This window comes from Myxocyprinus asiaticus, chromosome 3 (genome assembly GCF_019703515.2).
Source record: "Myxocyprinus asiaticus isolate MX2 ecotype Aquarium Trade chromosome 3, UBuf_Myxa_2, whole genome shotgun sequence".
In the NCBI taxonomy this organism is placed as follows: domain Eukaryota; kingdom Metazoa; phylum Chordata; class Actinopteri; order Cypriniformes; family Catostomidae; genus Myxocyprinus; species Myxocyprinus asiaticus.
The window spans coordinates 23,393,094-23,406,944 of record NC_059346.1 but is presented as its reverse complement, the minus strand read 5'-3'; the positions used below and the strand labels follow the sequence as shown (position 1 = coordinate 23,406,944).

Genomic DNA, 13,851 nt, shown 5'->3' with positions numbered 1-13,851 from the left:
TGAGTAGCTTTAAAACTATTAAAGTAATAGAATAAAACAGTGACATTTTTAATAACAATAATTTATAATAATATAATATAATAACAAAAACAATAATAATAATATTGTAAATTTTTTAATAATACCGTCCCCGATGTAGAGAGTGTGTTAATATGTATAATAAATTACCAGGAAAGTAGAGATGATAAAATATTTTATAATTATGCTTAGCCTTTATCAAGTTTTTTTCTAATGCTTGATAGAAAAGTATCAACATTTGTAGAGCTATACTTCAGGCAGAACATTCCACCAGTTACAAACTTCAGAAAATTGTGCATTATGCATTAGAATGAGAACACAACTATTTCTGGGCTTAAAAGATACAAGAACTAAATCAACGTGGAACACTGTATCTCAAAAGGAGGACAATGTGGCCCCCCATGTGCTACTTAAAGAAATAGTTCACTCAAAAATGAAAATGCCATCACAGATGTGTATGACTCTCTTTCTTCAGAACACAAATTAAGATATTCAGAAGAATATTTCAGCTCTGTATGCCCATACAATACAAGTGAATGGATGCCAAAATTTTGACGCTCCAAAAAGCACATAAATTCAGCATAGAAGTAATCCATATGACTCCAGTGGTTAAATCCATGACTTCAGAAGTGATATGATAGGTGTGGGTGAGAAACAGATCAATATTTAAGTCTATTTTTTCTAGAAATTCTTCTCCCTGCCCAGTAGATGGCGATATGCATGAAGAATGTGAATCACCAAAAACAAAAGAAGAAGAAAGTGAAAGTTAATGTGGAGATTGACTGAGCAGGGAGGAGAATTTATAGTAAAAAATTACTTAAATATTGATCTGTTTCTCATCCAACCTATCATATCTCTTCTGAACACATGGATTTAACCACTGGAGTCACATGGATTAGGCTACCTTTATGCTGACTTATGTGATTTTTGGAGCTTCAAAATTTTGGCACGCATTCACTTGTATTGTATGGACCAAAAGAGCTGAGCTATTCTTCTAAAAATCTTAATTTGTGTTCTGCTGAAGAAAGAAAGTCATACACATCTGAGATGTCATAAGGGTGACTAAATGATGAGAGAATTTTCATTTTTGTGTGAATTATTCCTTTAAAGCCCGATGTGGCCCCTGTACCAAACAACTGCTCTACCCCCTCTATTGTGCGGGACATGACACGCCAAGTGACCCTGCTTTTTTAGTGTGTTTTTTTTTTTTTTTTTTTTTTTTTTGCATTCCTTGCATTGTTTTGAACATGTTTTATGCGCAACAATAAATCTGTCAGTCTGCATTAAGGAAAATTTAGACCCTACACATAAACTGATTTTAATGTAATTGTTTCATACATTATGATATTGAAAATAACTTTTTCATCTTTTCATTTCTGTAATCATGTTGCCCTTTTAATTATTTTTTTTAAATCATATTCATGTAGTGTTTACAGTATCATAGATAAGTGATGTATTTTAAAAGTTGTCAGTCACAAACACCTATAAAATACCTATATTTTTTATTCTTTCTGGCAAACAGCCATAAAAGGGAATGTAAATTACGGTGTGTGCTACATTTTTAAATTGTAGCATCGAGTTTTTATTATAAAGGGGCATAGATTTTGCAACTCAGTACTCAATACTCACTACTCATGAGTACTTTTAAATGAGCTACTCTTTTACTCTTACTTGAGTAGTTTTTAGGACAGGTACTTTTATTCTACTCAAACTACATTTTTTTTTAAAGTAACAGTACTTTTACTTGAGTATTATTTTTCAGTACTCTTTCCACCCCTGCCCGCTTGTCCACAATAACTGTTATTTGACCACAGGTGCCTTAGCAGTAGTGTCTCAAAATCAGTCTAACTCTCTCTCTCAGCCTCAGAGTGTTCTCTTTACCAACACCTGTCTACACATTGCTGTAGTTAACTCATCACACCTGCTCCCTGGAACACTGCCTGCCTGCTTGCTAGAGGTGTGCTCAAAATAAAGTGATGAGGAGAAGAGAAAAGGCAAAGGAAAGCAGACGTGTTACTTTTCCTCTACTGAATCTTTCCTTTACCTTGGGAATCATCTTGGGATTCATGTATTCTTTGTGCTAAATAAATAAGAAATAAGGCATAGGATAACATTACCCAGTAGAACATTTCACATTTAATTTCTAAGCGAGGTTCTCTCTTAATGGAGGGGTAGATATTAGGCCGTTAAACCAGGCAAAGGCCACTAAATTGTGCATTTGTTGTGTATCATAGGTATAGGATGCATGGTTAAAGTCAACATGAAATCAAAATTGACCCTGTTTACTTTCTTAATGCACATTCCTGGGTCTCATTCACACATAAATGCATACAAGTTGCAGTAGTTCTCAAGCAAAATTCCTGCCAGATTCACAACAGTTGCATACACATAAGTTTGTTTTACCTTCGTTCTAATGTTGATTAATATTATAGCTCAGATTGAGCTATAATACACATAATTGTTGTTACTATAAAATAGATAAGACTTAGTCACTTAGTTATTCAGTTTCTAATAATAATAATAATGCACTGTATACTATATAAAGTTCTGTATGTGTAGTTTCTGTTCGTTCTAAATTTGATCATAAATTTAGAATAAATTAAAGTGCTTACTTCCTGATGAATAATGTTTTCTGAGATCCATTCAATTCCCGGGAAGGCCAATGAAAATACTGTTTCACTCAGAAATACTTCACACGACGGAAGTAAAATGGGTTGCAATCTGCAATTCACGTTGACTTTAAATTTCATGAGTCAAACCATCATCCACAAACACTTGCAGGTTGAGTAAAGCATGTCCATAACTGATCTTTGTGATTTGGCATCCATAAAGACCTTCTTTTCATTTGAATATCTGCTCAAAACTTCTACCCTTATTGTGACGTATTGCAGCTATTCAACGTGAAGCACTATTTTGAAATCACTTAGAATTATTTGATGAATTTATGAAATTTTATGTAAAAGTGTTCAGATCCGATCACACATCCGCTGACATTACATGGATGGAGACTAGCATCAACATCTTGCCTAACTGTGTTGTATTTAATGGAATAGTTCACCCAAAAATTAAAATTAAAAACTCATCAGTTACTCACCCTCATGTTGTTCAAAACCTGTATGCACTTCTTCTGTGGAACACAAAAAGGCAGAATGTTATGGACTGAGAACCTCAGTTTTACAATGAAAGTGAATAGTGACTGACATTCTGCCTAATATCTCCTTACTGCTCAACAAGTCATTTGGGTTTGACATGAGGGTGTGTAAATGATGACAGAATTTTCATTTTTGGGTGAACTATCCCTTTAAGTTAATCTATCTGATGCTGACAGATATGTTTCCATGAATCTTCTCTTCTTTAGTAAAGAGCAGCAGCGCTCCCTGAAGATGATGTCTGTGTGGGAGCAGCGCACCTCCCAAATCCGCAAGCACATGCAGGCCAGCAGCGAGGCGTTGTACGAAGAGGAGCTCAACCCTCGCTTGACCTCCAACCTTCTCCTTCGCCCTGACATCACGACCCACTTGGACCGGCCTCTGGTAGTTGAACCTCGCAGTGATGGCTCCATCAGCCCTCACAGAGGCAGGGACAAGCCCCAGAAACTGCAAGGGGATGCCGGCACGCAGGATGAAAGAGATCCTCCTATGATGGAACCCCTGCAGTCCCATCCACCACGCAAGCACCACCGTCACAGGGAGCGGCCTTCTAATGAGACCAATGAGAATGGAGACACAGTCCACGGCAAAGAGGGCAGACATCACGTTCATCACAGCCGCAGTAAAGAGCATGATGGGACACTCTGGAAGGAGGGGAAGAGTGACAGGAGCCGGAGCCGAGAGGGGGGCCGCAGACACCACCACCAGAGCTCAGTGGATGAGGGTGGAGAGAGAGAACATCAGCACCATCACTCCCACAGACACAACAAGGAGGGAAACGGAGTGGTCAGTGCTGGGGGGAAGAGTGAAAGGAGGTCCAGGCATAAGGAGGGCTCACATTCAGGAACAAGAGAGGAGGAGAGGTGCTCCAGAGGGGAGAATGGAGGTAACGGAGGGAGGAGGCGGCACAGGCTGCGTACCAGTAAAGCTCAGTCCACACTGGAGGGAGAGGAGCAACTAGGGAATGGAGAGAATGAGGAGGGCAAATCACACAGCCACAGGTAAAACTTTCTTACTAAAAAGTCTTAAATGAATTTTCTTGTGCAAAATGTATTTCTTACATTGAACTTTCCCTAAGTTTTTTACTAAAGAACATTGTATGTTTTCAGTTGAGACTATTGATCTTTGTTCTCTTTAAAGGAATAGTTCACTCAAAAATGAAAATTCTCTCATTTACTCACCCTCATTCCATCCCAGATGTGTATGACTTTATTTCTTCTGCAGAACACAAATTAAGATTTTTAGAAGAATAATTCAGCTCTGTTGGTCCTTTCAATGCAAGTGAATGGTGACCAGAAATCTGATGGTCAAAATCGCAGATAAAAGCAGCATAAAAGTAATCCATAAGAATCCAGTGTTTAAATCTATGTCTTCAGAAGTGATATGATAGGTCTGGGTAAGAAACAGATCAATATATATAAAGTCCTTTTTTACTATAAATCTCCACTTTTACTTTCAGATGTGAAAGTGAGAAACCAGAAGACTCTGACAACAAGAGGAACGCTGGTCAGACTGGAGGAATGAGCACACACATTCCTGTGACCGTCACATCTCCTCCAGGAGAGACGACCCTCATACCCAGTCAGTATTTCTCATACAAGCCATTTCAGCTTACAATGATTTTTTTTACTGATTTTATGCTCACATATTAAGTTGCATTCATGTGCCACTTTCTCAAGGAAATGAAAGGGATAGTTCACCAAAAAAATGAAAATTCTGTCACCATTGACCCACCCTCAATTTGTTCCAAACCCATATGACTTTCTTTCTTCCATGGAACACAAAAGGAGGTAGGCAGAATGACAGCCTCAGTCACCATTCACTTTCATTGTATGGACAAAGATGCAATGAAAGTGAATGGTGACTGAGACTAACATAATTTTATGTACCATGAAAGAAAGAATATTAAAAATATTATTATTAATCTCTGGGATAAAAGAAAGTATTTTAACATCTGAAAAATTATTCACTTCACCAATGTTAAAAGCCAATATTATAGATGCTGAGAGAAAGATGTTCTAGGAGAGTTTACAATTATACAGAATTTGGCTTTTGGCATTTTATAGAGATGTGAATAGGTTTTAAAATATATTGATTTCCATGTGACATTTGTTTGTCTCTTCAGTGAACAGTATAGACAGCGAGACAGTGCCTATGACTGAGAAGAATCTGGAGGATCTGAACCAGAGCAGCCCTCGTCCCATCCTACCTTTCAGCTCAATGTTCATCTTCAGCCCAACCAATCCGTGAGTGTGTGTGGCAGTGTTGGGGAATAGCAAGCTAGAAGTAGAAATGCTATTAACTTAAATGAGTTTTGTGGCTTTCATGATGTGTCTATTAGCTTTGAAGCCATCTTGTGCATGCTTAAAAGATGACAAAAAGAACCTTTAGCAGGTGTACACATTTAAAATTTACATTGTTTCACTTCTACTGTTGGAAAAGGTCCAAAAAAATTGGACTCATCTAGCACAACACAGATTTTTGTCCAATCAAATGCTTTTTAGAATGAGAATGTCCCTCCCCCTTTACAAGCAACAGTTTCAAAGTAGCTTCCCCAACACTTGTGTGTGGAATCTCAAACATTCATGCGCAGCTGTTGTAGATGGTGAATGGCAAATTACCAAGGCTGTTATATGCTCAAATGTTTTTGCTTATTACCCTTCTGAACGATCCCTCAGATTTGCTGACATCCCTAAAGTTTGACTTTGTGTGTGTGTTTGAGGTAAACACTTGAAATTTTAAACAGATCTTTAAGTCTGAAAGGCATCCAATGCCATAAACCTCTACTTAAAGCTGTGTACTGAGGAGCAGCTGCCAAATACATCATCTATAACCTAGCTGTCTATGGCCCTGTTGGGGTACCAGTCTTATTGTATTGTCTTATTACAGTGCCTTGAGTGTGACATTGCTTTTATACATCAGATGTGTAAAGAAGTTAATATCGAAAACATACATTTAAGACACAAAATAGATGATTGTTTTGTCTATTTTTAACCAATATTGTTCCAAACAAAGCCAAAGTGGTATTGCCGCCTAGCCACATACAGCCTGTTTGGAACCTCGCAAAATCAGAAAGGTGAAGTTATAAAAACAGTAAAGCACCTCAGTGCTTTTACACTAAATGTCAGCACTGTTTGAATGCCACTTGGCCAATAATATTAGAGGACTGGAACCAACTGTTGTATAATACTAATTACCAGTAATCATATGTCTATAGATACATCCAAATAAATGTTTAGGAGTCAATTGTTTACCCAAAAATGAAAATGCTCTGATCATTTACTCACCCTCATGTCATACCAGATGTGAATGACTTACTTTCTTCCGAAGAACACAAAGATTTTTAGAAGGATATCTCCACTCTGTAGGCCCACACAATACAAGTGAATGGTGACCAAAACTTTGAAGCTCCAAAAAGCACAAAGTCAGCATAAAAATAATCCATAAGACTCCAGTGTTTTAATCCATGTCTTCTGAAATGATCCAATAGGTTTTGGGTGAGAACAGACCAAAATATATATTTTCAAAAGATATTTTCACAATAAATCTTGACATCTGCAGTCTCCTTGGCGATCATGATTTCAAGCTCGATTAAACTTCCTAGCTCCATCTAGCGCTCTGCGCATGCATCAAGCACTGGGAAGTGTAATTGGTCTTGAAATCATGATCGTGCCTAGAGACTACAATTGCAAGATGTACAGTGAAAAAGGAGTTTTATTTTGGTCTGTTCTCACCCAAAAATGATTAAATTGCTTCAGAAGTCATGGATTAAAACACTGGAGTCTTATGGATTACTTTTCATGCTGCCTTTATTTGCTTTTTGGAGCTTCAAGGTTTTGGTCACAATTCACTTGCATTGTGTGGACCTACAGGGTGGATATATTATTCTAAAAATCTTTGTTTTTGTTCTGTAGAAGAAAGAAAGTCATACACATCTGGGATGACATGAGTAAATGATGAGATATTTAAATTTTTGGGTGAACTATCCCTTTAATAAAGATCTAATTGTCATTAGCCTCCCTTTGACGCTGTGTAATTTTTGTGTAGGGTGAGGCGTCTGTGCCACTACATTGTAAGTCTACGTTACTTTGAGATGTGTATCCTGGTGGTTATTGCCATGAGCAGTATAGCCCTGGCTGCTGAGGACCCAGTCCAAGCCAATGCCCCTCGTAACAACGTGAGTCAACACTTTAAAAATTCATATCTTTTGTCTTTTGTCTGGCTTTTCAAAGTCACATTTTGTCAATGTTTGACCTGACACTTATTGTTCCAACTGTTCATGTCACAATGAACCGATGGCAATCTGATGCCTTTGTTATTTTATTTATTGATTTTTGTACAATTCACTTTATAGGTGCTGAAGTATTTGGACTATGTCTTCACTGGTGTTTTCACATTTGAGATGGTCATTAAGGTAAGTGTGAGGTAAATTACTCTACAGTATTTATCGGGGATCTGCACAGGAGCCTTTTAATAGACGTGACCAAGAAGTCTTCTCAATCTGGATTTATATGAGGATATTTGATGCCTGTCTCTCTTTCTCTGTTCCTAAGAGTATCTATTTCTAGACTACTCTCATTTACTTATGAATGAATGAAACACAGTGAGCAATCTTAATATGCTATGTGGGTTAAAAATTTGGGTGCCTTTTAACCTCAATGATATTTCATATTTAAGCAGTATCACACAAGCAAGATTGAATATTGATTGAGTATTGAATATCAGCATGGGTCTGATTGGGCAGGATCATGCCACAGCATGCACGGTTGCTAGTGTAATATAACTTTTGTGCAACAATTTTATAAACAAGAAGTTCATATTGAGTGACACAATATGGACAGTTATTTTTGTTCCAAACAAAGCCAAAGCAGGTTCAAACATCACTGAGCAATGCAAAGAATGACAGGGTATTTTGAACACCAAAAAACACAGACAAGAGGAGCGTTACAAGCTGTCAAGCATCCCAGTGTTACCACACTAAATATCAACACTCTTGGAACACTGCTTGTCCAATCAGATTAGAGGTCTGTTACTGACTGTATAAAGTTTTTTTTTTTTTTCTTCATCAGATGGTGGATTTAGGTTTATTACTGCATCCCAGTTCGTACTTCAGAGATCTATGGAATATTCTGGACTTCATTGTGGTCAGCGGTGCACTTGTGGCATTTGCATTCTCGTAAGTTTTCTGTTATTTTCAAATCCTGACTGAAACCCACACAGCTATTAGACGGTTCTCAAAACCTTTAATTTGCACAACTTTTATCATTGATCTTCACAAAAAAAAAAAAAAAAAGCTGTGTTTCTTTGCTGTATGAATCCAGAGCTGGAAATTAGATATGCATTAAATTCCTCTCAGCATGCTGTGAGCAGTGGGCAAGAAAAGAAAGCTTTGATTAAGATGTTTGCTAGCCCTCTCTGATCTGTTGTTTCCTTCCTGTCCTTTGGTTCAATTAAAATCACTTTATTGGCATTTCGAGAATGCATTCCTTGTTGTTATTCATTAAAGAGAATGAGTGCATGTATGTCTCTGTGGAAATGTGTGTGCGTGCGAGTTTGTGTATGTGTGGGAACTAATAAAGGAGTTGTCTGATACGATCCGCTGTTTGCTCATGTTCGGTGGTGTAATGGATGGGCCACTGCAACACTTTAGTATTGAGGAAATGCTATTAGATGCTTTTAGAAACAGTTAGGGAACCTTGCCAGTTTAACAGAAACAGAAAGTGAGCTGAAAAAAAAACAAAAAAAAAAACAGCCTAAGCTCTTTTTCTGGTTTTAGTTATTCCGCCTGGTTTTAGAGGATTTTTGGACACGTGTCTGTTGGGCAGGCTGGGAGACTGAAAACCAGCTTGACAACTTGAATATCATCTTGTCAAGAATGGGATGCCAGTTAGACTATCTTAAACCAGCTTAGTCTAGTTTAAGCTGTTTTATTTTTTCAGCATGGTTCCTGATATTGGCTTGTGAATTTGAACTATAACAAGAGTATCTCAGAATAAGTGGTCTTTCGGCTTGTCTTCAAAGCAGACATGTACTGCCTAATCTGTCTACTTCCTGTTTGTCTTAGTGTTTTTTGCTGTGATGTCATGTCAAATCTGAGGCATTTTTAATGTGTGTTCTGTTGTGCTGTCACTGACTTCCCTCTCTTCCTGTTTCTCTCTGCCTGGAATCACTTGAAGGAGCTTCATGGGGTAACACCTTAACTCTCTCTGTGTCCTTGTTTCTGTCTTTGTCTCTCTCTTTCACTCTTCATCTTATTGCCTGTCTCTGTGAGTCGAATAATGCTTAGGTCATTGGCAAATGTTGATGCATGGAATTTTCTGCAGTTTTTCAGCCTCTCCATAATCCATCATTGAGCAGCATCACATGCGCATTTGCAGTAGGGACGGGTCACAATGGTCGACTAGTCTCCAACAGCTGATTAGTTAATTAATGAGGCTGACTAGTTAATCTATATATACACACTGACTGAGCACTTTATTAGGAACACAATGGTCCCAATAAAGTTCCCTAAGTGGTCTTCTGTTGTTGCAGCCCATCCTCCTCAAGGTTCGACGTGTTGTGCATTCTGAGATGCTATTCTGCTCACTACAGTTGTACAGAGTGGTTATCTGAGTTAGTGTAGCCTTTCTGTCAGCTCGAACCAGTCTGGCCATTCTCTGTTGACCGCTCTCATCAACAAGGCATTTCCATCTGCAGAACTGCCGCTCACTGGATGTTTTTTGTTTTTGGCACCATATCTGAGTAAACTCTTGAGACTGCTGTGCGTGAACATCCCAGGAGATCAGCAATTACAGAAATACTCAAACCAGCCCGTCTGGCACCAACAATCATGCCACGTTTGAAATCACTGAGATCACATTTTTTCCCCATTCTGATGGTTGATGTGAACATTAACTGAAGCTCCTGACCCATATCTGCATGATTTTATGAACTGCAGTGCTGCCACACGATTGGCTGATTAGATAATCGCATGAATAAGTAGGTGTACAGGTGTCCTTAATAAAGTGCTTAGTGAGTGTATATTTTTTTGTATATATTTTTTACTTGTGAACTTTTTCAGTGTCTCGTATAGGTTCGTTCAGGCCACCCTACATATTTGAAAATATGAAATTTTGCACATCCCTAATTTGCAGCCTAAGTTCTTAATTGTTCTTTCTTCATGTCGTTTCATTCTCCAGTGTCATGAGAGATAGACGCTATTCATCTGTTTCATTCCTTCAAAATATTCCTTCTGCTGTCAGTATGTCGTAGTGGTACTTACTGTATATGGAGCATCCTGGACAATCCCCACAGTGCCTGTAGACAGGATGGTTTGTTCATGTGCATTTTTGTGCAGTGCAGTGCATGTGCCATATCAAATCAAAAGATGACCTGTCAGATAAGGTTGTAATGGCATATCAAGCAGGGCAGATCTGGCTTTTTTTGGCCAATATTTGCACCATCGTTCACTTGAGACATCGCTTCAGCTCTCCATTGAATTGACGGGCATGAGAATATGAATATATTTACATGCTCATCTCACTGCATGCTTTCAGATTCACATGAGATCCTGCTGGGATTGGCCAGTGTGCTCTGTGGAGTTGAAGCATAATATTTAAGCATAATATTTTTCCCATATGCCAAAATCAAATCATATGCTTCTTTGAGACTTGCTAGTTCATAGATTTTGGACAGTAAAGTATAACATTACGTTGCTGGCATTGCAGAGCAAGCAAAATGTGAATATTACCTTTCAACCATGCTCAAGATGATCTGAATCAGATAGGAATGGTTGTGAGAGCTACATTTCAAGCATTTCTTTTTGACATGGTATCCACTCCAGATCTTGATCATGTTGGTTTTCAGATCCATTTTCAGATGATCCTCTCTCTGTCAAGTCTACCCTTTATCTCTCCTACATCTCCACCAAATGAAGCTGTCATTCTGTAACCTTAAAACAAACGAAACGCAGTTGGAATTGTCTTTTTAAGCCACCATACAAAGCCTTTTTCTCCTTTTGTCAATTTCTGAAACATTTGCCTAAAAACACTCTCGTAGCTTCCTTTTACTTCGGGATACAGTACAGTCATTATGCCTTTCTCGTGTTTTAAGCCTCACTAAGGAACGTGATGAACCGCTTGTAAAAAATCTCTCTTTTTGTTCTCTTTGAAATGTTAAGTCTAGTGTTTTAAAAGATTATGTGGTTAAAGGAATAGTTCACCCAAAAATGAAAGTTCTGTCATTTATTCTCCCTTGTGTTGCTGCAAACCATATTACTGACTTTCTTCCGTGGAACACACACACACACACACACACACACACACACACACACACACACACACACACACACAAAAGATGTTAGAAAGAATGTAATGTCACCATTCACTTTCATTGCATCTTTTTTCCATACAATGAAACTGAATGGTGACAAAGGCTGTCAGTCCCTGTGACCATTCCCTAGACATTCTGCCTACCATCTCCCTGAAGACAAAATTTTCATTTTTGGGTGAGCTATCCCTTCAACTTTAAGTGCAGAGGTACTTCCTGTACTCAGCATGTCATAATGTTTTGCCTTGTGCTTGTGTTCTTTTCATTCATTAGATCACAGCAAAGCATAAACAGGTGGGGAACCCCCGATATTCTACTTTCTCTTTAATATCCTTCCTTATCCCATTGTCCTGAGTTGACTGGGATAATGTCCTTTACTCTCACTGCATATAAGTGGAGTGAGAGTATCTGTACAGGGTTGGAGCCTCTACAATAACACTGATATCTTTTATCAGGACCTCACAATGAATGTTGTATTGTTGTGAAACAACTTTTACTGTCCGTAATTGTTAGCTGGGGTTCTGTGAAAGTCATCAGAGTGTCTATTGAGACATTATTGAAGCTGTGTTTGTGTGTGTATTGGGTTTGGGGGATAGTAACATGCCCTGTACAGTGAATGCATGCTAGATTAATGTGCATCAGGGAGCTTGGGTGGAGTTGCATGACCTTGCCGAGCCCTGTAATTGGGCCAAAGGAGTTACTTCACCATGCTGATTGGTGACCATGTTGTAAGGTTTCTGCTGATTGGTGGTTAGATTGGTGTTAGAGGATTTAGAGAGGAATGTATGGACTGTGCATGTGTGCGTAGACATTGTTGCTGCCTAGGGGTTAAGATCCCTAAGATAAATGTTAAAAAACCTACAAATATAATACATCAATTGCCCCCTAAAATAGAAAGGTAATTTGTAGGTATTTTATTTTGAAAGCTGAATAGAGGGATAAGTTTTCTTTTGGGATTTTTATATTTTAAGCATTTTCACTATTATCTCTTGAAGTTATTTTCTATTGATTCTTCTGTCAGCACCAATCATACATCTGCCAATGCCTTTTTTAATACCAACACTTTGTTATCTGAGTTAAAACCATGAATCGATTGCAATGCGATTTTAATACTCTCTCAGATATTCTGTTGTTTTCTCTTCCATTGCTGCACTGGAAGAACCAAACAGTCCCTGCAAACCAGTACAAAGTACTTTACGTCTGATTCAGCCAACAGACATCACCATGTCCAAATCAACAGGCACACATGCAGTGTTAGGATTGCTGTTCTATTACTCAACATACTGTATTTGGTCTTGAATTTATATTGATGTCTGTTATTTAGTTGTAATGTAACAGTCAATGGAAGGAAAATCCATTAACCATGGGGCTTAAAGGGATCGTTCACCCTATAAATGAAAATTCTGTCATCATTTACTCAACCTAATGTTGTTCAAAACCCATATGACTTTATATCTTCTGTTGAACACAAAAGGAGATGTTAGGCAGCATGTCTCAATTACTAATTTCCTTTCATTGCATCTTTTTTCCACATAAATAAAGTGAATGGTTACTGATGCTGTCATTATACTTAACATTTTTATTTTGTTTCACTGAGAATAAAAAAGTCATATGGGTTTGAAACAATATGAGGTTGCGTAAATTATGACAGGATTTTCATTTTTGGGTGAACTATCCATTATGGAGTGAGTGTTATTTAAATGAATGTAATGTCTCATAATAAATATGATTCTTTTTGCTCTGTGCCTCCTTTAAATTTAATGTTTAAGGCTTTCGTTGTTCATATGACCATGAAGTATTTGTTTATATAATAATTCCGTTATCAACTGTGCTTGTCCTTGCAGTTACTTCATTAAATGACATTGTAAGCTTGGCAGTGATGATTTGAGCATTCAGAAGCTAAAGCATGAATGATATCCTCTCAGGGCTGCTCTTTTCTTTAAGGGTGAACTATTTTTGAAACTGCATTTGATTTAGTCTTCATCTTGTAAATGTATTTTCTTTCAATGAACCTTGTGTTGCATTGAATACATGCAGTGTATTCAAATAAATGCAGTCAGTTAATCGAGTCGACGCATTTGAACGTCAGCTTGATAAAGACTTAAAAGCAAAACAGCACTGGTTCCTGAAAAGAAACAGTGCCCTTTTCAGGGTGAGGTTTCTTTGTTATCATTGGTGGTGTGTTTGTTCTGTAAGAACCTGATGCACAGCAGTGTTTGGGTTGAATCCGTGTTGCCTTTCTTATTTTTGCATGAGTGGTGCTAATACTAATGTATTATTTAAAAACATTTACGACAGAGCCCATTTATTGTATAGGTATTAACCAGTACCTGCATGTAATACAGACTGCATTTCATACTCTTGTCACCAAGGCATG

The 13,851-nt window shown here is 37.8% G+C and overlaps 1 protein-coding gene across 1 annotated transcript in view; it reads left to right on the top strand.

The window, feature by feature from the left end:
• Window positions 1-13,851, top strand: part of LOC127420016 (voltage-dependent N-type calcium channel subunit alpha-1B-like) — a 168,264-nt gene that overhangs the window by 121,857 nt on the left and 32,556 nt on the right. Inside the window, exons 20-25 of the mRNA XM_051661923.1 lie at window positions 3,377-4,168; window positions 4,627-4,748; window positions 5,293-5,413; window positions 7,215-7,344; window positions 7,522-7,581; window positions 8,237-8,343. Coding sequence (XP_051517883.1) covers window positions 3,377-4,168; window positions 4,627-4,748; window positions 5,293-5,413; window positions 7,215-7,344; window positions 7,522-7,581; window positions 8,237-8,343 — 1,332 coding nt within the window. The remainder of the gene's footprint in view (window positions 1-3,376; window positions 4,169-4,626; window positions 4,749-5,292; window positions 5,414-7,214; window positions 7,345-7,521; window positions 7,582-8,236; window positions 8,344-13,851) is intronic.